At 39.1% G+C, this 27433-nt stretch overlaps 1 protein-coding gene across 1 annotated transcript in view; it reads left to right on the forward strand.

Moving 5' to 3' along the window:
- Window positions 1-536: 536 nt before the first annotated feature.
- LOC101159102 (acid-sensing ion channel 1) overlaps window positions 537-27433 on the forward strand; it is a 59765-nt gene continuing 32868 nt past the window's right edge. Inside the window, exons 1-2 of the mRNA XM_004070815.5 lie at window positions 537-1483; window positions 10072-10267. Of these exons, the coding sequence (XP_004070863.1) occupies window positions 1122-1483; window positions 10072-10267 (558 nt within the window). The 5' untranslated portion in view covers window positions 537-1121. The remainder of the gene's footprint in view (window positions 1484-10071; window positions 10268-27433) is intronic.

A 27433-nucleotide genomic window follows, 5' to 3' on the forward strand; every position in this document is an offset into this window, starting at 1 on the left:
GGTCGCCACAGCGAACGAGTCGCATGGTAGATTTGGCAATGTTTTACGCCGGATGCCCTTCCTGACGCAACCTTCTCAAACCGGGCTTGGAACCGGCAGAGGTGGTCGCAATCCATATGGTATTTTCCAATTTCAATTATGAATTTATCTCATTTTGAAACAATTTTTTAATAGTGTCGGTCGATTCAATTCTGCCTCAGACCGATCAATCTGATTTGATCCTAGGAATAGTAATGTATTAATTGATTAAGTTGATAAATAGCTACACCCCTTTTAAATAAAATAAAATTGAGGCTGTATGTGGCTCAAGTCAATTAAAAATAGTAGATAAAATAAAAAGCAGGTGGAATATCAATAAAAGGAATCTCTTTTAAACTAGTAATTTTAATGTATATGTAATGTGCCAATCCCATAAGTATTAGAGTCCATGATTATACTTTTCCACCCTTAGACCCTCCCTTCCTTGCCTCTCTCATTTCAGCGCGCGCTCGTGTGGCAGTGAAGTCCTTATAAAAGCAGCAGCTCTCAGGTGATCCGCGCGGAGCGTCCGTGCGCTCTTCCCATCCTCCGCTGCTGCTGTTGCTTTTGCTGCTGTTGCTGTCAGCCTGACAGGAGCGGAGGAAAAAGCTCACCACTCAGCAGCGACGCTCACCCCCCTCCTCCCTCCTCCCTGTGTAACCTGTAAACCTGCGGGCGGACAGGGCCACGCTCGGCGCTGCAGAGCAACTCTACTGCGCTCCAGGATCCCGTCCTCTCCGTGAGCTTTTGCTCTGCTCCTGCGGAATCAGACTTCTAGCCGATTCGGGAGCCGATGAGCCACTTTGAGCAGCCTTGTGTTTTCTTCTGCGCCCTGCTTAGAAAACTGCAGATCTTCGGTGCGGTGCGCCGCTGTGGCGCTGCGCTGATGCACGCATCCCGATGCCGCTAAAAACAAATCCTCCTCCTGCTCTTAAGCGTCCGGGTTTCCCCCCATGTGGTAAGTGAGTGATGGCGACAGAACCGAACCAAAAGTCAGCGGCTTCTTCTCCCGGGTGGACTGTGCCACAGATGCATGCATTCCTGCAGAGCATCTGAACCGCGGCGGCTCTCTCTGAGACACTTTCTGCATCCTTTGCGTAGCCATGGATCTCAAAGTAGAACCCGAGGAAATCGACTCCAACCGACCGCCGCCCATAGAAGTTTTCGCGCACAGCTCGACCCTGCACGGCATCGCGCACATCTTCACGTACGAGCGCCTCTGCATCAAACGCTGCCTGTGGCTCCTGGTGTTCCTGTGCTCCTTGACGCTCCTGCTGTACGTCTGCGTGGACCGGATCCACTATTACCTGGAGTACCCGCACGTCACCAGACTGGATGAGGTCGCGACCCCGATCATGACGTTCCCCGCCATCACCTTCTGCAACCTGAACGCGTTCCGCTTCAGCCGGGTCACGCGCAACGACCTGTACCACGCAGGGGAGCTGCTGGCCCTGCTCAACCACAGGTGGGCCAACAAACCCCTCTGACACCAGAGACCTCACTGAGGGAATGCGCAGAAGAAGAAACTTGTTGCTCAGATGTTAAGTTTTCATGGTAGGAGAGAAAATAGAAAATAATAATATAAAAAGCTTTTGACCAACTCCTGCAAATAATACAGCTACATTTCATAACTATTGTGCAAAAATTGTAGTTTTAAAAGCATTTACTTTTTTTTAATTTTTTTTTTTACTTTTCCTTTGGAAGATTTACTCTTAAACAATTCGGTTATTTCTTTAATACAATTCTTGGGTTATCCATGTTGGGATGTATATTTAGGTTACTTTTTGTAGCAAAACAAATTATTTAGGGGGTTACATTGCTTTCATTTTAGCTCAACTTGTGTTTTTTTGACGTTTTTCCCCCCCGGATTTAAAATAACCCAGAAGAAAGTTAGTCCCCTTAGAACCTTAGAGTTTGAATTTTTAGCGTGTAAAACAACTCTTAGTCAGATAGGCTTTATTTGTCAAATTGCTTTCTTGTTAGTTATGTTTTCAACATAATATTAACACAATAATGGTAAGAGTGAGTAATTGCAAAAAAAGGTCAATATGAATAAGTGTTTGAGATGAAGCTCAACTTTGACTCAAAAGTCAACCCTTGAAAATTAACGTGACTTTTCTAAATTGCATAATTTGAATATATCCTAATTTTATGGATTTGCTTTGATAAAAAATGTGACTTTCGCTCGAAATAGACCAACAAAAATGAAAGAAAGGTTATGAATGAATCAGATCCATCGCTGGGTGGTGGAAATGTCGGCTGAATTCAAACTTCCGTCTGCAGCTCCTGCAGGATACTTGAAGAGAAAACTATTGCAATATTTTTTTCCCTATCTCAACAAAATACGCCAATCTAAGTAAATGTGTCGGAGTCACATTTCCTTTCTTTATGACTGGCCTCTTTAATCCATTTTAAGTGTTAGTTTAAAGCAAATGCTGTATATACACATTTTATTTTTTTTAACCTATTCAGTTTGCTTATTAAATTAATGTGAGGACATGAACACTTTTCCTGTTTAAATTCATTTGACCATAGTAAAACTGAAGAACTAATTACACTCCACACAATTTAAAGTATAAGTAAGCTTCAGAAAGGATGACTGAGATAAGGACCATTTACTCAATGGAAAAATAGATGTTTCAACAAAAATAAAAGGATACATTTTCAACAGAAAATGGGAAATATGTGGAAATCAACTTAAAATTAATAGAGGAGTTGTACACCTAAAGCTTGGTATTAAAAAAGAAAACGTCCCCGTTAGTGTGTATTTTGTTTGCCTATTTTTGTTGTGCTCTGTAAGTAAATGGTGACTGGGTAACACACAATAAAAAAAAAAAGTTTAAAAAAAAGTTTAGGTAAGCTTGAAGATCATTTATCTTTGATCCGTATATATTATTTTCAGAACAAACCTGTTTTTTTCCTCTCCTCAGATGGATATTACTTTACTTTTACAGAACATTTAGTGATACAGTTTTTAGTGGCATTGTGCATTACATCAATGTTACATTTGATTGCAGCTCTCAAAAATTCCGTTGTGTATTTCACTGACAAGACATTTTACTGTAGTAGTAGATTTCAGTTCGTTGCTGTTTGTTTTTATGTGACTCTAGTTCTGGCTTAAAAATAGAAAATATAAACAAATTGATGGTTGTGACGCTGAGGATTAAACCAAAGTCTTGACTTTTTGTTGTTATTTTAAAACAACTTGGAGTCAATCTTATTCCAACTTGGAAAGGCAAATTTAGCTCACCATAACCACCAACATTTGTTTTATTGCTTTTATTTGGGGGGTGGGGGTTGCTATAAGCACTTTAATTGACTTCAAATCACTTAAAAAAATCTGTGTTTGCAAAACGTTTGGTATGTCGGGGAGGAGGAGCTATTGTAAAATCTTAGAGGCAGACAACAGTAATTCAAGGCGTATACCAGTTACTTGACAATGACAAGTACCGTATTTTAGAGTAAAAGTCACCCACGGGTCACAGCAGCCTAAAAATGCATAATGAAGAAAAAATAAATCATATATATGTCACACTGGAGTATAAGTCCCACCTCTGACCAAACATGCAAAAAAATTAGGGTTAAACTCTGAAAATGAATAAATCAAGTTGCTAGTAACTTTAATTAAGGATTAGTTTAGATGATGAGATTTTTCCTCTAGATGCCAAGTCCATGTCCTTGGGTTCCACTTTGAGTTCCATTTGTTCTTCTGGGGTCTTTAATTTTTTATTATGCTTGAGAACAATTTTTGGGTACTCAACTTGGCAACCATGAATGCAGTCGCAGGAAAGCATCTTCCTTTGCTGCTTGATAAAAAAAAGCTCACAGTGTGTGATCTGATTAAATAAACAGGTTTACTTCAGTAAACCTGAAGCCTCATCAAAAATCTACTCAAAAAATGCTAAATGTGTCTTTGAATTTATTAGTTAACTATTCTCTCATTAGAGATTTTAACAAAAATATCTAAGTTTTATATTGCAGGTTTCTCAAATCAAAAGAAAAGAAAAAAGAATAAAAAACCAAGGGCTCCTCTAGCTGTTAACCCCCCACCCAAATACAAATGAAAGCAACTGTTGCAGGAAAGGATTTTTCTCCACCCACCCTCCCTCCCTCCCTCAGAGTCACTGGTTTAGGAAATCGCCTGTTGTTTATTGAAGCTGCACACATGTTTAAGGATCAGTCTTCACTGCGTGTGTCAGCTTGTGGATGGCTTACCCCGCTGCATAAATAACCCGTATTATAACATTCTTTTTATGGTTTATCCCTAAAGATCGCAGGGTTGTGGACGCCCAGAGATCTCCATGCAACCTTTTGCACAATGGATGCAGATTTTTCTTAAGAAAGGTTTCCTGACATGTTGTTTTAGCACAACAACTCTCTTAAAGTCCCACTCTGATCATCTTTTGATCTGTTGTAAAAGTGTTCCCAGTTGTCTTTTAATTATTATTATGCAATCTTTAGCCAAAGTCCAAAAATCCAGTGTTGTTGTAGGACATAGTTTCTACAGAGCAACAGTAGTTCATTAGATATTTAACTCTGAGTTGTGGGCGAGACTGTTGGCAAGGAGATTATGCATATATTTATGTTTATGTATATATTATCTGTGCTTCATATCTAAATAGATAAGAAAATTATTTTCGTTAGGCCAAAACATTATGCAAACCATTTGATAAAATACAGTCAAATTAAATAAATATAACAAAATCACAGAAGAACACTAATTGATGCAATAGGAGGGGTGTTTTAGATTAAAGGGAGCAGAAAAGCTCTTTGATTGTCTGGAACTGATGATACAGGAATGAAAATGCGGGTTTAAGGGCAAGAACTAAAAGTTTAAACACCAACTCCAATGAAAATCATGTTTTTGGTGTTTTTAACAAGTTCTTGCAGGATTTTTCTCATGATGAAGGACATGTATAAAATATTTTTTAAAACTGCATTTCTGCATATTTCTTTATTCAAATCGTGACGGTAAAAACCTGCTGTTTGAAAAAGCTTGGGTATGTGACGCAGCAACTGCCATGGACAGGCCCAAGTCTCCCTGCTCTGCTCCAATTCTGATGCATCCAGTCACAGAAGAAAAAAAATTCATGTATGTCCTTGTTTTCCTCGTCTGAGCTGCCATCTGACTTAAAACTGCACGGCTGCATAGCTCCGATATCGCTAGCCATTTTTTTGCTTCTCTTATGTTAGTTTGGAGTTGTGAGCGGCTGTGAGCTAATGGGAGAGAGCGTAAACAAAGATAAGCAAACTTCCGCGCTAACATTCGTGTCCACAACCCAGAGGCGAATTTCTGATGAAGTGCCGCGCTGCAGAAAATACGTCTTAAGAAATGACAAAGGCTTTTTGATTTTCTTCAAAAACTGCATAATCATAATTAAAAGACCACGGGGTACAGTTTTAAAATAGATAAAAATATTGTTGGGGTGGTACTATAACCCTTATGCTATCTTAGATGACCCCACCCTTACATTGAGGTGTTATTCCTACCATGACAAAGGTGGATAAAGGTGGAAAGATTTCATGTAATCCATGGAAACCAGTGAAGATCACAAATCATTGAAGAAAAAAGGTTCAGAGCACTGTCTAGTGGGTCTAGACTCCCAATGTTAAAGTGCCTACGATAGCACAAGGGTTAAGAACAAAATTCAAAGCATAAAAAACTATATACAAAATAGCGGTTGACTCGCAAACTAGTCATTCAAATATATTGATCATTCATCTATTGAAGACAGCTGTTGATGATTCACTTGATCCGCGAACCTGAAAAAACGTGACAAGAACCAAGAAAACATCATTTGCATTTAAAAAAAGCAAAACTAAAGGACAAAATCCTCACTGTCTCTCCCTTTTTCCAGTAGATCACAGATCCTTGCTTGGTTAGAGAGGCACATTCGGATCGGACAAAAGTGTGGGTCCCACACCGTTTAGTGATTTACAAACTAGCAGCAGAGCTAAAAAAAAATCAATGCTGTGTTTTACTGTGTGACGGTGTGGCACCGTCAGATGCCGAGGGGAGGCCACACCGGATTTTATTGTTTGTGTAATAATGTGTTTTGTTATTCATTGTATGTTATAATTTCCACCTGTGGTGCCGCCTGGCTGGGAATTGAGAGCAACGCCCCGTGGGTGTGGCATCCCACTTAAAGGTGAGCACTGCAGGTGGCGAAAAGAGAGGAGTGACAGAGTGTGCTGCGTGCTGCATGGCCCTGCGTGTAGCAACTGTTTATGAAATAAACACAGAACCTCCTCACCTTGGCTCCTCTGCATCCTTTCTCGGCGGGACCCCGCCACATACTGGTAGCCAGAGTAATAACCTGAGAATAGGAGTGTGATGGGTTCCTTTGGTTCTTGTTAAAACTCTGGCTGCAGCAATGAGCGGCAGCTATTTCCAACAGTGTGTTTTGAAAAGGGCAAACACAAGATGTTTGTGCAGATTTGTTGCCATATTAGATCAAAAAATGCATGAAATCAGTTTTACACTTGTTAATGATAAGAATACAAAATATTGCAGAACAAACATCAAAAACACAGATCAGTACAGAAATTCCTTTTTTACATGATCATATTTATTATTCGTTTTTCCAAGTTGATCATGACCACAGAAATATTTCTTCTGTCACTATAGAATTAAAAATGTTACTGTTAAAACTGTCGATCAATTTTTCAGTCCTGAGTTATAAAAGTGCCAGTGAAAAGAGAATTTCTTAATTTTTTTCTATCTCAGATAGGTCGGCTTGATGTAAAACGTACAAAAGTCCGTTCATGCGTTTTCATCTTAGGTGAGGTCGGTTAGTTATTTTTAGTGATTACCATGGATTTGGTTTTAAAAGTCAGACATCCTTTTACCCTCAAGAAAATGGAAATGACTAAATACCTCTGGGTTTTGGAGAGATTTAATAACTAAGTGTCTTTAAAAACGTATTTTGAAGTCACCCGGCCTGGGTTTAATAAGGCAAGCTCCTGAAGCTCATTCTTATTCATAAAATCCATGAAAACAGACAAAGTGTTTTGATAGTATTTTTCACCAAGGATCAATAAAAGGCCAGACTTGCATAAGGGTACATTCATATGAGAAATTTTCAGAAAGCTTTTTATTTGAGGCGGTGTTAAAAAAAAAAAAAAGCTAGTAGCAATCTGCTCTTTGGTGAGTCCATTAAAATGGTGACATTTTTAATAATAGCATGGTGTGAGATCAGAGTGAGGGTAGGCAGCAGTAGCATTTACAGCTATTTTGCTCTCTGTTTGGCACAGCACGGCATGGCCAGCCTTAAGAGAGCTCGGCAATATGAAAGTTTCATTATTTACACTATTATATATTATTATAGCTACATTTTAACAGATAATGCTGGGTGTAAAGCTGATTCAGTTGCCCCCCAACCTTTATTCTAAAAGCTCCTTAACCCTTTAACTGCCTGCTCAACCAATGGTTGAAAACATATTTTTGAAGACATTGATTGTGTGTATTACCCAGCTAAGGCCAAAAGAAGTGGAAAAAAACATGTTTCCATTGATTTTTTTGTTCTTGGTTGGGCTGTTAAAGGGGATAGTAAGGCTAAACAAATATAAAGCAACAGATGCATTAAGATATGTGACAGAAAACAAGTCACCTGTTACATCTTAGCATGAGGTGCTTATGCATTGCGATACCCAAACTTTGTGTGAGTAACAATTTATTCTTCATTCATCTGTACTACAAATACTCAAATTGATCATTAAAAATGATCTTATTTAAAAAGAAATTCCCCAATTATTTTTACAACTGAGTTTTGGGGCAAAACATCAAATAGGCGGCCTAAAATGGAAGAATAATGTGCATTTCTTTTGATTTCTTGCTAAATCTTATATTACCCCTTCTTAAAAATACATTTCTGGCACTTGACAGAACTAGTCTTAATACTCAGAGTAAAAGTTTTGCTGCAGGGTCTAGTACTGGGGTGGGAAAACCTTTTGACTTGTGGGCAACAAAGGGTTCTAAAATGTTTCAGAAGGGCTGGACTGTGTTTTGGTAATCCACCCCATAAGTGAAAGAAAAAAATTGGAATCTGGACAAAAACACGCTTTGATTTTAATTGAAAATCAATGTGCATATATTTTACAACAGAACATTTTGGAATTTTAATCTTTCTCAAACAAAAAATCCAATGAGACATATGGACCTTTGTATCATATTTTATTGCCATTGTGCCAATGGGTTGATGTTCCTCAGGAAAAAACACAAACTTAGAGAAATGCTGCATTTATGTGGTGTTGGAATGATCGGAAGAATGACTGTCCAACTCAACACATGAACATCATAAAAACAACAAAATCTTCTGAAACTAATGAACCTAAACAAAGGTTAATGCACCATCTGTGGGTAGATACCAAACTTACAGAGAAAATAAAACAATAAGGTTTATCAATGTAATTAACTCCAGTTTGGCGTGCCAGATTAAATCATTAAAGGCCCGCATATGATCCCCGAGCCATAGTTTGCCCACCTCTGGATTAGTATTTGTACTAGTATTCTGCTCAGTGGGTGTGGGCACACCTGACACATCCTGCCAGATTTGCACGGCAACTCAACACTTAAGGACAAATGTGAAATCTTAACATGATCAGACATAGAGAAAGTCTGTTTGTGTGATACATTTATCACACAAAATCTGCTTGATTTTCAAAACAAGACACTGCGTGTTTCCTGTGGCTAAACTTGAACTGTATTTGAGGATGTTTTGATTTAGAAAAAATCCCAGTAGAAATTGGTGACATTAACTGTGCCCACATAGTGGTTACATGATTGGTGTCAGTAAATATCCAAAGAAAATTCAAAAACGATGCATTTTCCCTTATGTGCAAAAGAAAAAACATAGTTACATCTATTTATTTTCCTAAACTCTAAGACTTCAGCAGCTTTACAAACCCTCATCTCTCTGTAACTGTATACCCTCACACTGTTACTGAGTCTCTTTTTTTATCATCTGGTCTGCAGCAGCATCCAAAACTAGCAACTAAAACTGATGCGTGACACAGGCAGTTGACATGGCGCTTTACCAAGCATCAGTAATGTTTTTTTTTGTTGTGGCACATTGCTGCAGCACATCGTCCCTCATTATAGCCCGTGTCACAGAAGTGTGTGAACATGCTCATTAAAATGCAGCCATTTTTATGAGGCCGTGGCTGAATGTTTAGTGCTGCGGTTTAATGTCCATTTTCATTATTTTGCAAAGCTTTGAGTGCCTTCCACCGACATGTCAATGATATAATTACATGACAGTGTGATATTATGACATGGAGTTTTGATCATGGAAATTCAATAACCTCCCCTACTTCCTCTGCCTTTAACTCGCAACTATTTGTGGCTATAACTGTTGCCTGGCAAAAAAGTGATAAGACTTTGTGACGATGTCTACTGTGGAAGTCGCGTGCTCTTGTGGTTTCTGTTTTCTTCTGTTCAGACATTAACACAAGTGTAGCGCTTCAAAAGATGTGCGAGTTCATCTGTCTTTGTTACCCTGAGGATGAAGCTCACCCCTCACACAGCATAAACGGGCTCCTCAGTAGTTGTTTTGTTCTGCTTTGGGCTGCTAACTCCATTGTTCAACTGGCGCTTGTGATTTCCCCACTGCTAAAAATTCCCTTTCTTTAATAATTCATTGCATCTTAGGTTTGAAGGTGTTATTCAGTTTAAGAACTCGCATAAAAATTTAAGCAGGCGTCTCGTGGCCAAAACTACACAGTCAAACAGAAACGCTTCTTTCTCTCTTGAATCCTGAAAAGTGAGTCTTGAATTCAAAGCTCTAGCCTGGAGGCTGCTGTTATGGCAGCGACTGTCCAGCAAGGTTTATGGGGCTGTGTCTGAACTATATTACGAACAACACAATAAACATTTTCACTTATTTCAGAGCGACAAAAGCAACAAATGCTGTTATTTTCTGTTTTTTACTTGACCATTTTTTTGAAAGTGTAAAGCACACATGCACACAAAAAACAGCTTTATAACCTACTCATAATTATTAATGTGAATCCATGCCAAATGAAATTTCTCTAACCCATAATTCCCTTTGTTAGATATGAAATACGAGACGTGCACCTTGTGGAGGAGAGCGTTCTGGAGAGTCTGAAGGTTAAGGCTGACTTCCACAATTTTAAACCGCGGCCCTTCAACATGAGGGAATTCTACGACCGCACAGGTCACGACATTAAAGACATGCTGCTGTCCTGCCACTTCCACGGCACAGAGTGCAGACCAGGGGACTTCAAAGTGGTAAGTCTGATCTCCAAATGGACTCTGAATCTGTAAAATCAACATTTAAAACATGACAAAAAAAGTTTTATTGAAATATCATTTACTTTTTCTATCTGTTTTTCAGTTAGCCATTGTTTATGCATCAGAACATGTATAACATAATGGATGTCTGCCTGTCTGGGTCTAACATTAAAATTCCCCACTGGACTAAAAATTGCATAGCTTGTTCTCCGCTCCCTTTGCCATCAATTCATCATCGCTTTTCTTTCCCAAAGCAGAAAATAACGCCTTTACGGCTGCATCTAAAGGCCAAATCAAGCTAACTGTTTAGTGTCCATTCATGGGAGACTGGAATAAATGCGAAGGTGAATGTAGAGTTCAAATACAGCCTCGGCTCTGTAACTAGAACTCATTCATTCGTCCATTCACTAAACCCACGTCTGAATACAACGGACTATCTAGGGAGCAAACTTGTTAGTCAGTGACGTGGAGCCAGTTTTAGAGAAATGAAACCAGCAGAACGGGGATTCTGCTTGTGAGCGTTTGTCATCCTGCAAATGCTCACATCACAGATGGGACCATGCAGCAGCTAAAGTCAGCACCTCAGCTGCCTGATTGATGTGTAGTCAGTGAAATGGAAGTGATATTATAATTCATTATTAATGTCCACCCACACAGATATTGCACCAGGCTAACTTTAGCCAACCATACTTAGATTTGACTTAACTAAGAGCTGCAGCTTTGACCCATGATGGTACAAAAAGAAAAAGAAAAATACAAGTTAGAAATTTGATGTGAAATTCAAGCATGAAATGTAACAAAACATCAAAACCTTGCTCTTAAGCTGGGAATACTTGATCTTTTTTAATCCAAAACCAATAATTCAAGTTATGTCTTTCAGATAGTATTCTTTGAGAAATTTACATTTCCACAAGCCTAAAGTGTTTTTAGTTTTATATATTTCCCTCTCATGCTTTTATGTTTGTTATGTTCATTGTTCCCCCATCTGTTGTGTCACGTAAATATTCACACTTCTACATATTCTAAAGAAAAGATAAAGAATAGCAATATGTTTACATAACATACATTCATTCTGGGTCAGTGCTAACTATACATGTTAGACGACAAACTAAATTATGGCATCTTATCATTTCTTAAGTTGAGGGTTGACTTCAAGAATTATTCAGGACTTAGCATATGATGATGTGAGTTCAGAAATATAAACAAGCATGCAGATCCCTCAGAGGCTGCATTGTATTCTTTTCAAGTGTACTCACAATGAATTACTCAAATGTAATGCAGTCCTTATGTTGCAGATTTCCCCACTCTATTATTTACGCTCATGAGCTCAGTTAGTTATAGAAAGGAAAGACATGTCTTCAGATACTTGGTCCCAGGAATCAAAGACAGTTCATTTCCTCTGTTGGGTTCGTCGTTAGTGTTCTTCTCGTATCTGCGGTGCCACATATCAGAGGGAAAACATGTCTTCATTAAACCACAGCTGTTCCCCTTAAGGAAACCAAAGTGGCATCACATAATCAGCTGAGTGACAGCAGGCCTGTTGTTAGGAGGATTGTTTTCCACTGTGTTGGCTTTTCCACTGGCATCAGTACTGAGGTGTATCAGAGGTTTAGAGCTATGCTCCACCGCTCTGTTATCCTGCCCTGGGCTCAGCACACTGAAGGGCAATGAACGGTCAGAAAATTCAGGAAGTTACATCAATGCAAAACTGTAGTATTATATAATGACACCTTTTGAGTCAGTAAAATAATTTCTTTCACTTTTAATGGTCAATGACAGCTTAAATATTGTAAAAGTGTAAAGAAGATTTAGAAAATCATGTAGTGAACACTGTCAGTGGTGTTTTCTGAATGTTCAAGCCCACAATGAGCAGACCTGGCAGTGGAATCAAAGGAGAGCTGCAATGTTTTCTCGCCAGACTATAGCTTCTGCGTTCTCACCGCCTTCGGTCATAGTGATGTGTCACTGCTCGTCTGTATGAGCAGGTAAATGCTTTATTCCAACTGCAGGCCAACATTAGAGCTACAAAATCATATCCAGCCTTCAAAGTAATATTTTCTTTTTTCTAATCCTTACTTCAGGGGTACAATAGTCGTCTGTTTGATAGAGTAGTTTGACTCCTGAATTTGACAGTCTGCACGGACACGTGTCTTTGAGTGAGGCACTTAACACTATTTTCCCCTGCAATCCATTCATTTGAGGTAATATGCAGGGCCTATTGGGTTTTATGTCTGTGTTAGAGGCAAAACAGAAAGTTCTAGGTACATTGAAAAATGATTAAACTTTAAAATACACAGGTTTTCTATAACAAAACTTTGAAAAGTCATCAACCAAACTGCTTGATCTCAACAAAAAAATTTAACCCACAATTAAATGGATATGGGTTTTTGATTATTCCTGACAATGAGGATTGAGTATGGAGGATATTTTGCATGTGTGCTCTCAAGTTCCTGCTTCAATAAGAAAAGCCTTACAGTATCTAAAACCTGAATTGGTGAATTACTTTGGCTTTTTCTGCGTCTTTGCCTTTTTTTCTTCACTTTTTCTGTCAAGGACTCAAAAATGAGGAAAATGCCATCATTTTCATTTTTTTTTGCAAATAACTGTGAATTGAATTAAAAAATGAAATATTTGTATCTAGTCTACATGCTTATGACATTTTTATTCTTTAAAACACAGGACCACACCCCTCATCGGCAGCAGATGTCAGTCAGCCGTGCAACACAGGAGCAGAGCTGCTTCAGAATAAAAGCATGCGGTTTAATTTGGCCCTCGCAAAAACTGAAGTGGCTGCAAATGTATTTACACAGAATTTAAATCAGCAAATTGTTCTTTTATTTGGACTAGACTGAATTCAGTTTGATGGTTTCTTTTGCAGATTTAATGTCATCATAAGCTGGTGTAGTCATTATATTGTTTTTTTGGCAAATGAGGAAACCTTTATGCACATAAAGATTTCCTTTTAACTTGATGTGCCACAGTAAATAAATCACCATAACCCAAAGCAAAAATTGTGATGAAGTCATCTTTATTTCTAATTTAAAAAGGTATTTTAAATTAATTATTACATGTTTAGCGTTATTTCCCGCTCCAGTCCATTTACGTGTACATTTTGCCTGTCTTTATTTCTGACAAATGAGGGCCTTTATGTAGGGGATAATGCCCAATGAGGTGTCCATTATTAGAAATTAATGGACGATTGCGCTGTCTGCCTCTGGCTATGGGGTGTGGGGTGCCAGGCCTCATGCCTTTGCTGGAGCAGTCAGTGTGATCAAGATACACTCTAAGAAGCACACATTCACTCAACCCACCTGCTCATTCACCTTTGCACAAATATAAGCATGAGTATTGTTTTTACACCCCTCTTCAAGAATATTGGTAATGCAAATCTTGTGGGTACATGTGTCTGTTCACCAGTCTTGTGAGATAAATCTCCCATCATGAATGTATGAATATACTTCTAACCTGTAAATAGTTGTGTGCAGGCTATTTGTTGATGTGTGAACTAAGTCATGCAATTTACTTATAACACTCTTATGTTTCAACTTTGTATTATCGACTGCCCCCCCATCTCCCCCCATTCTAACCCCTTATCCCCACACTTTAACATAACACTCTATTTCTTTCCTTCTTCTTTCCTTCTGTCTGGTCCAACAAGACTGTATACAAATATAATTATTATAAATAAAGCTTAGCCTCAAATACAAAAGGGGTTTATACAGATAAACACTCTGTCTTAAGATCCATAAACCCCTATTGTAACAGTAGAATCTGTCCAACACAAGAGGCCTTCAGCTCTGATCTGCTTGCTCAGCTGTTGGACAGGACAAGTTTAAAAAAATAATAATAATAATAATTAATGGACGATGCAGAGGCATGAATCGCCCAAGGATAGCAGATTCCCTGAGGTCCAGTAATTTCTGATAATGTAAAATTCTAAATATGAAATATTAACAATTTTGTCTAATGGTTTGTTATGTTTAAATCCTATTTTTACAAGAAGCGGACTGTTTGACATGCAGTGCCAGCGTGTTGTCATGGTAACGGCCTCCGCGCCAGCACAGATCTCACTCTGCCGCAGCGGAGAAAAGTGGTATACGTGCTGACCGTCATGAGAAGTTAAACACGGAATCATTTCAGAGAGAAAGCTCATGTCTTACTGCTAGTTTTCGTCCAGATGATGAAGCAAAAGTTTGTTTCAAAGTTCACAAATAGTTTCCTAGATCGGTTTTTATGTAAGACAATCAGCCATTAACTCTGATCCTTATCAGAAAACAAACATTTTCTTTTAATGAATTAATAATAAAATTACACATAAACCTTTGTTCCAAGGGTTAGTTTTAGGCCAGTGAAATAATATAGAACATTTGGGTCACTTCATTATACAGTGATAATGAACACCCTGCAGCCAATAAGAGTTGAGTATTCATCTGGACCATGGCATTACATTTGCTAGTCTCATATCATGACCTGGCTGTAAAGATGTAATAAGGTGACAAATAAGTTATTTTTAGAAAATAATTATTGACTTCTTTCTAATTAAGCTTATCCGAAGGATTTATTTATTGGCATGGCTGACACTTGACCTAGATGTAACCAAATTCATAATTCTGTTTCATAGTCGTTGCTACATTAGGCATAAGGCAGTGGTTGGTAGTCAACAGCAATCATCCCTTCTCAAGTCATGAACCTCGCCAGAACAATGTGCCGTTATTTATTTATTCTTGATCTTCAGAGTGTCACTCCCCATAGGCTGGACTGTACAGCACAAGCATCAACCTGGGAACAGGCTAACAAGCACTCGCAGACAATGACATCAAAGAGCAGCTCTTCACACGGCGTGTCAGATCTGCTGTTGGAGCTTTGAAGGAAAATCGGTTGTTGTGTGCCATTTTCCATGGCCTCGCTCGGTGCAAGCAGAGTCATTTGATGGAATGTTATGGGTCTGTCTACAATTTAAAACCAATGCATTAATGTAGTTTTTTTTAAACTAATGCCCCAAAAAGACCTTTAAACTTTATTTTTAGAGGTAAAACTGTGAGTGTGCTTTAGTTGGTGTAATTAATCTGTCTGATCAGTGTGGTTTCACTGACCTTTAAAACTCAGGACTTTGTTTCTTTCAGAGAGCCGCCTTTCCTAAACCTCTGCTCAAAAACACAAGGCAGTAAAGACTCCTCTTGATATCTGTGGTACCTCATATAATTACGTACATAATTTAAAAAAAAAGGGTCAATACAAAGAAAACCATAATAGCTTTCGAAAAAGGATGATGGTTTTTAAAAGTGTGCGTGTACCTAATAAAAATAAAAATGCTGGCTTCAAAACTATATCTTTTTTGCTACTGAAAAACTTTCTTTTTGAGATTATTTATCCTGTAAGACAGAAAAAAAACTTTTTTTTCTTAAACAGAGGTCTTTTACTGTCTTAAGATTCAGTTTTTGGAGTTTGTTACAGTCAAATCTGTCCAGCACAAACATTTTGCAGTTTCTCCTCAGCTGCTGGAAATGGACATGATGGGAAAAAAATGGCAGATGTTATTTGCGCATATTTATATGCGACCAAGCACAAAAACTAATGGAAATTCTCTTTGGCAACACATAATTCATGGTCAGACTTATTAACCTAACTCTAACTCCAACCTTAACAATTCCTCAGGGTCTGCGGGGGCAAGAAGAAAGTTCAGCACTGGTCTCACATATTTAAAAAAAAAAAGTGTGCTTAGTCAGTTTTAGAAAAAGATTAGAAGAAAATAGCTGTGAAATAGCTGTCACGCATAGGGTAAACAGCCTTTTGAGGTGAGAGTTGTGTGATGAGCTGCAATGAGCTTTAGCACTTTAGTAGCCATTGGTCTCCTTAAGCCCAAACATTTTCCTCAAGAATTCGCCTTTCCAAGATTCCCAGCAGATTCTGCTTGTGACCCCATCCTTTCAAATATTTGATCACTTCTGCTTTGGCAATTCTTACCAGCACTGGAATATAAAGTAGACACAGATAAATCATATAAATTGTTGTTTGTATCATGTGTGTGTGCGTGTTGACATTTGTGCGTCTGTGTGTGTTAACTTAATTCCTTGTCTAGCATCTTACTGACCTTTCTGCTTCTCTTGAAATGAGAGAGGTGGATAATTTATGTGGTGGTGAAATTATGAGTCCAGCAGTGATTCTAGTACTAAGACCCCCGTATCTCAGAAAAAAGAGAGAATAGAGGTTCAGGGAAAAAAAAACATCAAACAAAAAAGAGGTGACTGTAGCAAGGGGTTCTCCCTAGAAAGATTTGAGGCCATTATTTTTCCCTTCTCAAGTGCTTTTTCTAATGTTCACCCCATCTCAGCTCCCAAAACAGTAAAACAGCCTTCCTTTGAAGACCGTCTTTGATGGTCGGCATTGTTAATCTTTACATCATTTCATTTTGAGGCTTGATGAAAGAGATTCCAATGCCAACTGACTGATCTTTTTTAAAAGGATCATACCAAGAAAAAAGGTACCAGGATAATGAAAATAAACTCCCTGAAGCCGCTTGCAAAATGAGTTCTGTTTTAGTTGTCTTCGGAATAAGTTGGTCCTGGTTCTTTTGTGATAAATGTGCCTCAAAAAAATAAAGATTTGAATTTATTACAGGCTTTTGTGATAATGCATATAAAATTTACACCTATTATGACTTTTAATTATCATTTTTTAAATGTATTTGTGCTAATACATTTAGAAAGTGTGTACTGTCAGAAAATGTTAATCAGAAAAAAAGTTTTGTGGTCTTTATTTTGGTCGCATGAAAACTTTTAAAGTTGTTTAAAAAAACAACAAAGAAAAGGTTCAGCAGAACACTGCACTGAGATTTTTTTCTAAATCAAATTAAAGACCAATTTTGTTTTATGTTCTTGGAATATATCAAATTAATGTATGGCAGAGGGCTGCATAAGAAGCACACAGCACACCCATTAACTTGAGCTCAATTGTGGAAAATTGGTGTTTTGTCCCTCCTTTTATGGTCAAACAATTAGAACCACCTGTTTATATATTATTCTGTACTGTGACACATGAGTGATTGTTACAAACTTTATAAAAATTAAAAGGATGAATTTGATAAAGGCCGCACGGTGGCGCAGTGGTTAGCGCTATTGCCTCACAGCAAGAGGTTCAAAACCGCCCCCCAGCCGGTTCAAGTCCCGGCTGGGGGACATGAAAAACAACATCAACGGGGGACCTTTCTGTGTGCAGTTTGCATGTTCTCCCCGTGCAGGTGTGGGTTCTCTCCGGGGTCTCCGGCTTCCTCCCACTGTCCATACACATGCTTCATAGGTTGATTGGCAACTCTAAATTGACCATAGGTATGGCTGTCAGAGTGAATGGATGTGTGATTGTGGACATTCTACCCTGCGACAGACTGGCGACCTGTCCAGGGTGTCCCTTGCCTTCGCCCATAAGTGGCCGGGATAGGCTCCGGCAGCCCTGTGACTCCAAAAGGGAAAAAAACAGTATAGAAAATGAATGAATGATGAATGAAAATTTGATAAACCTGTAAGATAAGAAATGATCTAAATATGAAAAAAATTCAGTCCTGAATTTAGCATAATTCTACACCAAAGGTTCATGGTACACAGGTGCATTGCTTACATTTTGATCATTTGCAAGAATTTTTGTCACAAATTGAGCCTTTATAAGAAATCAATGAAGAAATATGCTTTGTTTATGATGCATTTGATCACAATAATTATGCCTATTTTAATCAATTTGATAACATGAACATTTCCTATAGTAGTAAAGAAGAAAACACGTGTTTTTGATCAGTGACATGTTTACTAATCTCCACTGTTCTTTTAAAGCATTTTCTTCATTTTTTAGAGGTATTTTTTTTAATTTCCTGACCTTTTTCATTGAGTGACAACTGATCTGCTTCGTATAGCTTATTAACAATGACAGTAAAGTAGCACTAAGAGAAAACATTTTAATCCAACTTGAATTTTTCTGTATTTATCGATGCCCCTTTATAATCCTAATTCTACCAATTACTGTTTTTGGTGGGATTTTCATTCCTCATACTCTCACATCAATCAACTCAGCTAAACGGAAATAGATGAGACGTTAACATTCAGCTGGTTTCAATCCAAAAACGAATAAACTCTCACCCTAAAGAAGCAGAATTTAAGATGGACAGCTGTTATCCACCTCATGTCTAGAGATGTGGGGCATAAGAGAAAAATGAACCCCAATGCTAATAAGTAAGCACTCAAACCACTAAAAATATTTAATAATGCGGCCAAGACAATTTACTGTTTTTTCATTTTTCATTTTTTTTTCATTTCATTTATTTATTTGATCCTTTCATGAAAATTGATGATCAAATGTTAACATGTTTCTCTTACATATTGAACATTTTCATGATTAGAAGGTAGCAGAATTGAAGAATACAATTCTTATAATTGTCTGCTCCCTTTTAAACATTACATTTACATTTCTCACACCATCACCTGTGCTCAGATTTCACAATATACAGTTCCACTACACAGTAAATACATTCCATTCATTTAATACATACATTCCAAAAATTCCATTCAACAGTCAAATTTGTACAAACTAATTTTTTTAGCTTTATACATCCGTTTAAATTGAATAATATTTTGACAACTTTTTAACATATTCTCCTGGGAAAATAATAGAAAAGTTTATTGTCCCAGATGTAAATATAACAAAAGAAAAATGGAGGCTTCTAACTAACGGGGTGGGATTATACAAGTTCGCTTCCTTCCACTCCCTTTCAAGCAATATATATTAATATGCCTAATTATCCTAAGTTTCATTAGTTACTGTATGAATGTATAACTGATGATTATATTGCTTTTGTGTATCATTTCTATTTGATTGCTTGAAATAAACCATTTAAAAAAAAAAAAACTTCAGTGTGAACCACGGCCAAAATAAACAAAACTGAAATGTTAAATGCTCTCTGACATCCAGTCAAACACTAGGAAAATAAATGACAGAGTTTGACCTGTTACCCTGAACCTAACAAAAAATGGAGAAAAGAGTCTAACAAAATGGCAGTTTACCTCTACTGCTTTGCAACTAAGGCAGAGGGACAGAAACTTCAGCCAGAAACACACCCAGGGGGAAGTGGGGATGCCAGGTATTCAAAATCCCTCCCTCCAATCACGTGCAGCCACCAATCTTCCTCCCTACAATCCTGAGCCGGCACCAGTCTCTCATCCTCCAATCCAGTGCAGCCACAAGGTCTTATTGCAGCAAACCAGATCACTTGAAACAAAACAAAGAACCTACACACATACAAAAAGAACTTTTAGGCCGCACACAATGTTCAATATACAGGAAACAAATTAAAAGAAAAAGCATACACAATTACAACAAGGGTCGTGTCAACAGCTGATTAGAATGCCTTTGAACACTTTGCACAGGCGCACCTCATTAAAGTTGTTGGAGAGAGCAGGTATAAGTGCTGTTTCTAATTTCACAAAGTATCCTTGGATTCATTTGTCTTCTGACAGGAATTTAACAGATCTATACTAAAAATAAAGAAACAACCCAGCAGTTCAAGCCACAATAAACAGTTTTGACTGATTATTAACCAAAGGAGGAGAGAAAACTGCTTAAAGCAGCCAAAGCTGTTTTTCTATCAACATTTCAGGCTGTTGTCATCCACTGCCATTTTTCATAACACGCTTGTTAGCTTGACATTAATTCCCATGACGACTTTGGAGAAAGACTTGCAGCAGAGACAGCGCTGTCCCTGTCCTCGGGTAAAATAAAACTCTACTTTTTTCAGTCAAAATACTTCTATCACTCAGAGTGTTACTTTGACAGATAAAGGAATGCTCCAGTAGTTCCAACAGAGTTATCGACAGCTTCCAGAGCTCCTCTGTGTTTGAAGGGAATCATCACTGCTAATTGGGCTCTTAGGTATTTCTGGTAAAGACCGCAGAGTGGTTTGGGGTTTTTTTAAATGCTCTTGGCAATGAATTCCACCAAAGCCTGACTGAGTGAGTTTTGACAGAGCTTTGCTTGATTTGATTTTTTTTGTTTATGACAGCTTCACCTTAGGAATAGATGTAAGTTTGTGAACTCTCAGCTCCCTGCTGTCATGACAGTCGCGCTATAATTTCTGTAGTCTGATCGCTGCTGTCGAGTCTCAAGAAGCAACATGCATTTGTAGCTTTTTACAAGTTGCGCTTGATAGAAAAGATGAGACAACACAGAGGATTAACCCATTTATGTATTTCATCATTTGTGAGTTGGATGGCAGCAGAGACATTGAAGGGTCCAATTGAAGGAACTTTAAGTGTCAACTCTGTATGTTTTATTCCAGGTTTTAGTGCATATGTTTAAAAAAACATTGTCTCTTTCAGTTTTCCATTTGCCAACAGCCTAACACAATAATTGAGAAGAACTTTCAAAATAAACAACTGAACAACTGGTAATTAATTTTCCTACAGTGATTTTTTTCTCAGACTGCTGGAATGATCCTAAATCAGCAGCGTTCTAAAGAAGGAGCATGTGTCACTAAAAATGCTCAAAAAAAACCCATTGTAATTGCATTTGCTGCTGTTCCAAATGCATTTGATAAAGATTATTGATTCTTTGGTCTATGTAAGTACATTTTGGCTCAATTTTAGTGTAGTTTCATTTTTTTTTGAAAAAAATAATTATTTTCATAGCCAGTCTTGTCATCTATTTGCTAGTTTCACGCCTGAAATTCCTAAAGATTTCCTTTAAAAAAAAGGTAAAGCTGCTACTCACATCAGCCTGTCACTCTCAGGTCAGAGCAGCAGCTGTCATGTCTCCTCATGTGGTCCAGCTGCAAAGTTTTGTCACTTCTCTTGTCCTTTCATCTTCCTCTGTTCTTTTTTTTCCAAATATCTCTGCGTTCTTGCTTCATCACAAGTCCTGCACAGAGCATTTTTCCTCATCGGCTCCCATGAGCGTGTCATTTCTCGTTGTGTTTTCATGCCATGCCCTGCCCTTTCCTTAAGGCCCTGTTTCTTACCTGTTCTTACAATACATCACTCCTCTACATGCCCTCCTCTTTGTTCTCCATGTTTCCATGATACTCCTGTTTGACTCCTTAAATTATGAGCCCAGAGTTTCAAAAGAAACATTGTGAGGCAGAGTGAAACTAAACGTTGTGACTTGCTAAAAGCCACTAAACTTTTCACAACAGCACAGTGATGAACTAGTGCAGATGGTCACAAGGGATCAAAAGGATTTTTTACACCAAAGTGCTGAACATGTCGTAATTAGTGCTGACCATCCCTAAGCACTGAGTGGAAGGAGTTTTTGCGTCGACCGTGCACAGTGTTCACAACAGAACAAAGGCCATCTGTCAGCAGGAAGACTTAACATCACAGCAGGAGGGCTCCAGTGCAACACTATTCTATTTTAAACCACTCTGCCTCCTTTCATACAGCATCTGTACATCAACCACTCAAACATGACAATGCAAATGACTTTAAAGGAATGCTAAATGACACGTCTAACCTTCTTTGGTTCAGGCTCACAGTATCTTCATGATACCAGAGAACATTCTCACATAAACAGCCTGAGAGGCGGAGACAGTTCTACAGTTCTTATAAGGACATCTTGGACTCTGGGAGAAGGATGGGAGAGCAAGGACAGTGACGCTGAAAATAGCAAAGGCTAGCTGCACTGCTGTGCACATGGTTTATTTATTCTAAGGATCAGTGCAGGTGACTTGAGGGACGGCTTCAGTGTGGACTGGATTGAAGCTTACAAATGGTTGGTTGTGACTCATATGGATGGTCTAATGTCTCAGTTTCAGACTTTAGAGCTCATCAGGACCTCTCCATGAGACCTCTGTGTCTAAATCACTGAAGTAATTTTGATCACAGGCAAAGCTTTTAGCCCTGGAATGTAAAACTCATTCAACACTGAAATTACGACAATTCCCTGATGCCCTTATATGACAGAATGCATTGCAAGAGTAGAGATTGTTTAACTAAATAAAACATTTTATTAGAAGCTGGGAACACAAGTGTAGAAAAGTGATGAAAGACAGCGATTTTATTTTATTTTTTATAAAGAAAAAGCTGGAGTGATGCAAATCAAATGCAGACTAGGCAAACAGAGGAACTTGAGGAAAAGCTCACAAAGATTGCCAAAAAACACGCAGGATGCCATTCATTATGCTAACTTATGCTTCCTCGTCTTTTTTTCTCCCTCATGACCCAGAAAACATTTTCTTCAATCTCTTACCAGTGCAGCCAGTTAAAACTGCCAGCTGCTTCATGCATGAGTCGTTCAAATCTCAGCTGGTTCACTGCCAGGTCCTGGGGAGGCTGGAGAACTATGCTGGCTGAGAGCTGGCTAAAGAATGGCTGAGTGTTGACAATCCTTAGAGGCTGCATCTGTAAAAAGAAAAAAAAAGTCTCTATTAGCTGTCTCTGCTAAAGATAACTTTCAGATTCAAGATTCAAAGGGTTTATTATCATATGCACTGTAAAGAAACGGGTTTCCCTGCACAATGAAATTCTTTCTTTGCTGTCTGCTCCAAATGCCAAAAGTATAGAGGACACAAAACAATTCACTCACATCATACACACAAAAACACAAGATGTCAAGTGGCAGTTCTAAAAGTGCAAATGTGCAAAAGTGACAATGACAATAGTAACAATTAGGACGAGCAAAGGTGCAGTTTGTTTTTCCAGACTCCAGTCAGCTGTTAAGGAGTCTGATGGCAGAGGGAAAGAAAGAGTTCCTAAATCTGGTGGTCCTGCACTTCACACTCCTGTACCTCCATCCTGAGGGGAGGAAAGTGAACAGTCCTTGTTGCGGGTGGGTGGGGTCCTTGATGATGGAGGCAGCTCTCCTGCAGACCCTGCGTCTGCAGCGAGGGAAGAGGAGTCCTGGTGATCTTGGACGCAGTCTTCACTACTCTCTGCAGGCGTTTGCGGGCCATGGCGGTAGAGCTGCCGTACCACACCGTGATGCAGCTGGTCAGAACGGACTCAACCATGCAGCTGTAGAAGTTGCTGAGGATCTTTGGGGACATGCCGAACCTCCTCAGCCTCCTCAGAAAGTACAGCCGCTGATGAGCTTTCTTTACCAGCTGTGATGTGTTTAGTGTCCAGGTGAGGTCCTGGCTGAGGTGGACCCCCAGATATCTTAAGCTGCTCACTCTCTCCACTTCCAGACCCCGGATAAGAAGCGGCTGATGAGGGTTCCTCCTCTCCTTCCTCATGTCCACTATCATCTCCTTTGTCTTGTCTGTGTTGAGGGTGAGGTTGTTGTCCCCACACCATGTCACCAGACTGGCCACCTCCCTCCTGTAGGCTGCTTCGTCTCCGCCAGTGATGCGTCCTATCACAGCGGTGTCGTCGGCGAACTTCAGGATGATGTTGTCCTTGTGAGAGGCCACACAGTCGTGGGTGAACAGGGTGTGAGGATCGGGCTGAGAACACAGCCCTGTGGTGTGCCAGTGTTTGTGATGATGCTGGCTGAAGTCCTGTTCCCTATTCTGACAGACTGAGGCCTGCCAGTAAGAAAGTCCAGGAGCCAGTCACAGATGATGGGGTGCATTCCAAGGGAGAACAGTTTGTGGGTGAGCTTGTGGGGAAAGCAGAACTGTAGTCAATAAAGAGCATCCTGATGTAGGAGTCTTTATTCTCCAGGTGTGAAAGGGAGGTGTGCAGTGCTGCAGCAATGGCGTCCGAGTGGACCTTTTGGGCCGGTATGCGTACTGCAGGGGGTCTAGTGTGTCTGGAATGCTGCTCTGGATGTGGGTCAGCATCACTCTCTCAAAGCACTTCATAATGATCGGAGTGAGTGCTACTAGTCTGTAGTCATTCAGGCAGGTGGGAGGGCATCAGAGATCATGGAGCATGTCAAAAACCTTTCCAACTTTCCTACAATCAGGTCTCTTCTTTCCAAATTGTTTCTGATTGAAAACCTTTTCTCAGCAAGTCTTGAAGAGATTATAATTTCCTTAAGATCTTTGAGAAAACATTAGGCAACAAAGAGTAGCAAAAAGACACAAGTGTGTTGTGTTCAATTAAAAAGGTCAAGAAAAACATGAAAAAATAAAGATAAAATACAATTTAAGTTGCCATGTTTTGAGCTATTAAGTAGAACCAAATGCTAATGTACAGTAGGCTTAATACATTATTAGACATTCATCTAGATGTGGCTTTAAATACAGAAAATAAAAGTACGGAGTACTTAGAGATTGTCTTAAATAAAACTTTTGAGACAAAATAAATAGTTTGATAAAGTTTGAAAAAAAAGAGAAGGAATCTAGGATACACCTTATTTGCCCAACAAATTAACCATTTTAACCGTTTTTTCACCTACGCAGTGTTGACTTTGAAGAAGAGAATGTATTCTTTGTATTCTTTGAATAGATTCAAAAGATGCTTAAGAACACACAAATATTCGTGTCAAATGTTTATTGTGCTCATTAAAAAAAAAGAGCCATCATGATGTCACTAGCCTCACTCACTGAGGCTAATGTAATACTAAAAACAAAAAGGTCAAAATGCAAAACTAAGCTCCAAATTGAAATGCAAGTCAGAAAAACGGGGCATTTTTGGTTTTGCATATCTGCCTCTGTTTGCATGCTCTGCTTTAGTGAAGCGCAGTAACAAGCAGATGCAGGATGTGTGAAAGATTGCCCATCACAGTGGAAAAAACTGGAGCTGTGCTATAGAAATTGAACTGGAAGTCTGTGAACGTTACTGGTTTTAAGGAGGCCGTCGAGTCGGTTGCATCTCAGTAATCCTGTGTTGTCATTTACACAGTAAACACATTGGTAGCGGAAATGCTCTGAACCTGCAAACAATCTTTCCTAAGAATAAACAATGCTGGGAGGGGAGAGGAAGGAGTTATGTTTTTCGTTGGGCTCAAAGTGTCTTTCAAAAGACCCTGCCTCAAGTCTTTGCATGCATGGTTGTCTCCGTAAACTGCAAAGAACAGAGAAGGCAGATGGGGTCTCTGTATGTAACCAGGTCGGGGAGATGGACTTAGGGCAAGAGAAAGTGAGAAAGGACAGATGGGAGCAGTTGTAGTGACAGGTGAAGATGTAGACGGCAGTCTGTAGGTGCAAAACCTGACGGAGACAAAAGCTCAGAATGAGGTAGGGACATGGGGGTGAAAATGTGGGGACTGAAGGAGCCTCAGGCTTGTCATTATTTATAGCAAAAGTAGACTTCATGAGACTGAGGTCTTGAAGAAAGAAGGCTCCTTACATGTCTACCACCAATAGTGTAATATTTTTTCATGTATTTCATGAGGAGAAGGGCCCAACCCACGGATCAGTATTATCATTTTCATGCCCATCAAAGAGAAAACTGTTGAGAAAAGGAGGAGACAAATGTCCAAACTTGAACACAGGTGCAACACTCCTGCAGGAGGCAGTTGCATTCGAAAAAACAACCCAAACTGCAGCCTCCTGGGAGAACAGCCGGTGGAACGATTAGCATTTCCTGGATGTGCAGTTGCACCTCTTTTTTAATCAACCTCAGAATCGCACTTCCAGCGCAATTACAGAGCCAATCAGTTAAACACTGATGGCTCTGCTTTTGCTTGCTGGATGGGTTCAGGCAACCTTTCTTTCCGCTCATTTTCCCTTTTACTGTGTCCATGACAAATAATGGCCCTGCTGTGAAAAACAGAGGCAGGAGCCAGGAGTTTGCTGCCTTATGTGAACCCAGCTCGCCTGTATGTTTCTGGCCTTGGTACATGGCGGATTTGCTAGGACCTTGACAACTCTGGATGCAGGAGGGTTTTTTTAAGGATTATTTTTGTGATTTTATGTGTATTTATGTCTAAGAACACAATGCAGACTGAGGAGCAAGAGAGGAGAAAATATTTATAGAGTGACAGATGTGGGGAAAAGAAAAGGTAATGGCACAATGTAGTCAAGGAAGTTGTTAAGTGGAAAAAAATATAATCTGAAGTTTTCAGTACAGGAGAAATCGCAGCAAGATCTGGTCGTATCTCTGTTGCGTGTTTGGTCGTTTTTAATATTCTGGTTTTTCCTTCCTGATCAGATCTTTTTGAAAAACTTGACTTTTAGTCCCAAGAGACTTTTCCTTCTCCTTATTCAGTGGCTGTTTTAGCCTTTATCATCATTAAAGCTACTAATCAATTGAATGATTTTGGTTGGACAAACAGTCACCCTGCTTGTTCCTACTGTATTTTAACACACTTACATATTTTTTTAAAGTGAGTGCCACATAGAGTAAAGTGACTAGAAACACAAATAAACAGCATTGATTATAAAGCCTCACAGCATCAGGTGGAAATGACTAGTGACACAGTCTGTCGCTGAAAGAGCTGCTTAGAGCTATTACCATGACAATTTCCATGTCACACAGGGGTTGGGCATTGTTCTCCATGCCATGCATGGATCTTCTGTAGGACATGCATCTGCTCGCAGACAAACAGATTCATGTACGTCTTAGTTTTTCCCCATCTGAGCTGACACCTGGCTCAGAACTGTAAATCTAGATAGCTCCAATATTGCTCACCATTTATGTTGCACTGCTAATGTTAGGTTGGGAGTGTGAGGGGCTGTAAGATAGCGGGAGAGATTGTAAACAGATGGACGATGGGTCCATGAAGGGGGTGGGCTTTTTCCATACCAACAGTCACTCCCACGACTCAGAGGTGAATTTCTAATGAACTCCTGCTGCTCTGCAGGAACTATGACCTATAAAATGACACAGGATTTTGGGTTTTGGATAAAAATGGCACAATCATAATTGAAAGAAAACTGGACACGCTTCAACAATAAAAAGATGATTGGAGTGGGACTTTAAAAGATCTTTACAGTACCACAGCTATTGCACCAAATAAATGTAATTAATGCTATTTTTCGACCACATAAATGTAATTGATAACAGGCTTAATGTTTCCAACAAGCGGTAAGCCTAAAAAAATTATCAACATACCATTTCTGGGGAAAACCTTCACAAAAATGACAAAAGCACAGTTTTGTATGGAAAAAAATTGTAGGCAGATGCACAATTACATAATCTCATTTTTATTTTCCACATAGGTGATAATCAGTCAGAGCATACTCTGCACCTGACTTCCTCAACGTTGCTGCTATCTGCTGTCAGTCGGTTCATCTTAGTATGCTCAGTCGTTACAAAAGAAATGCTCATTTCTGCTTAAGTGCTTTATGAGTTAATTATAGAC

This window comes from Oryzias latipes, chromosome 7 (genome assembly GCF_053564925.1).
Source record: "Oryzias latipes strain Hd-rR chromosome 7, Olatipes_Hd-rR_3.1".
Classification (NCBI taxonomy): domain Eukaryota; kingdom Metazoa; phylum Chordata; class Actinopteri; order Beloniformes; family Adrianichthyidae; genus Oryzias; species Oryzias latipes.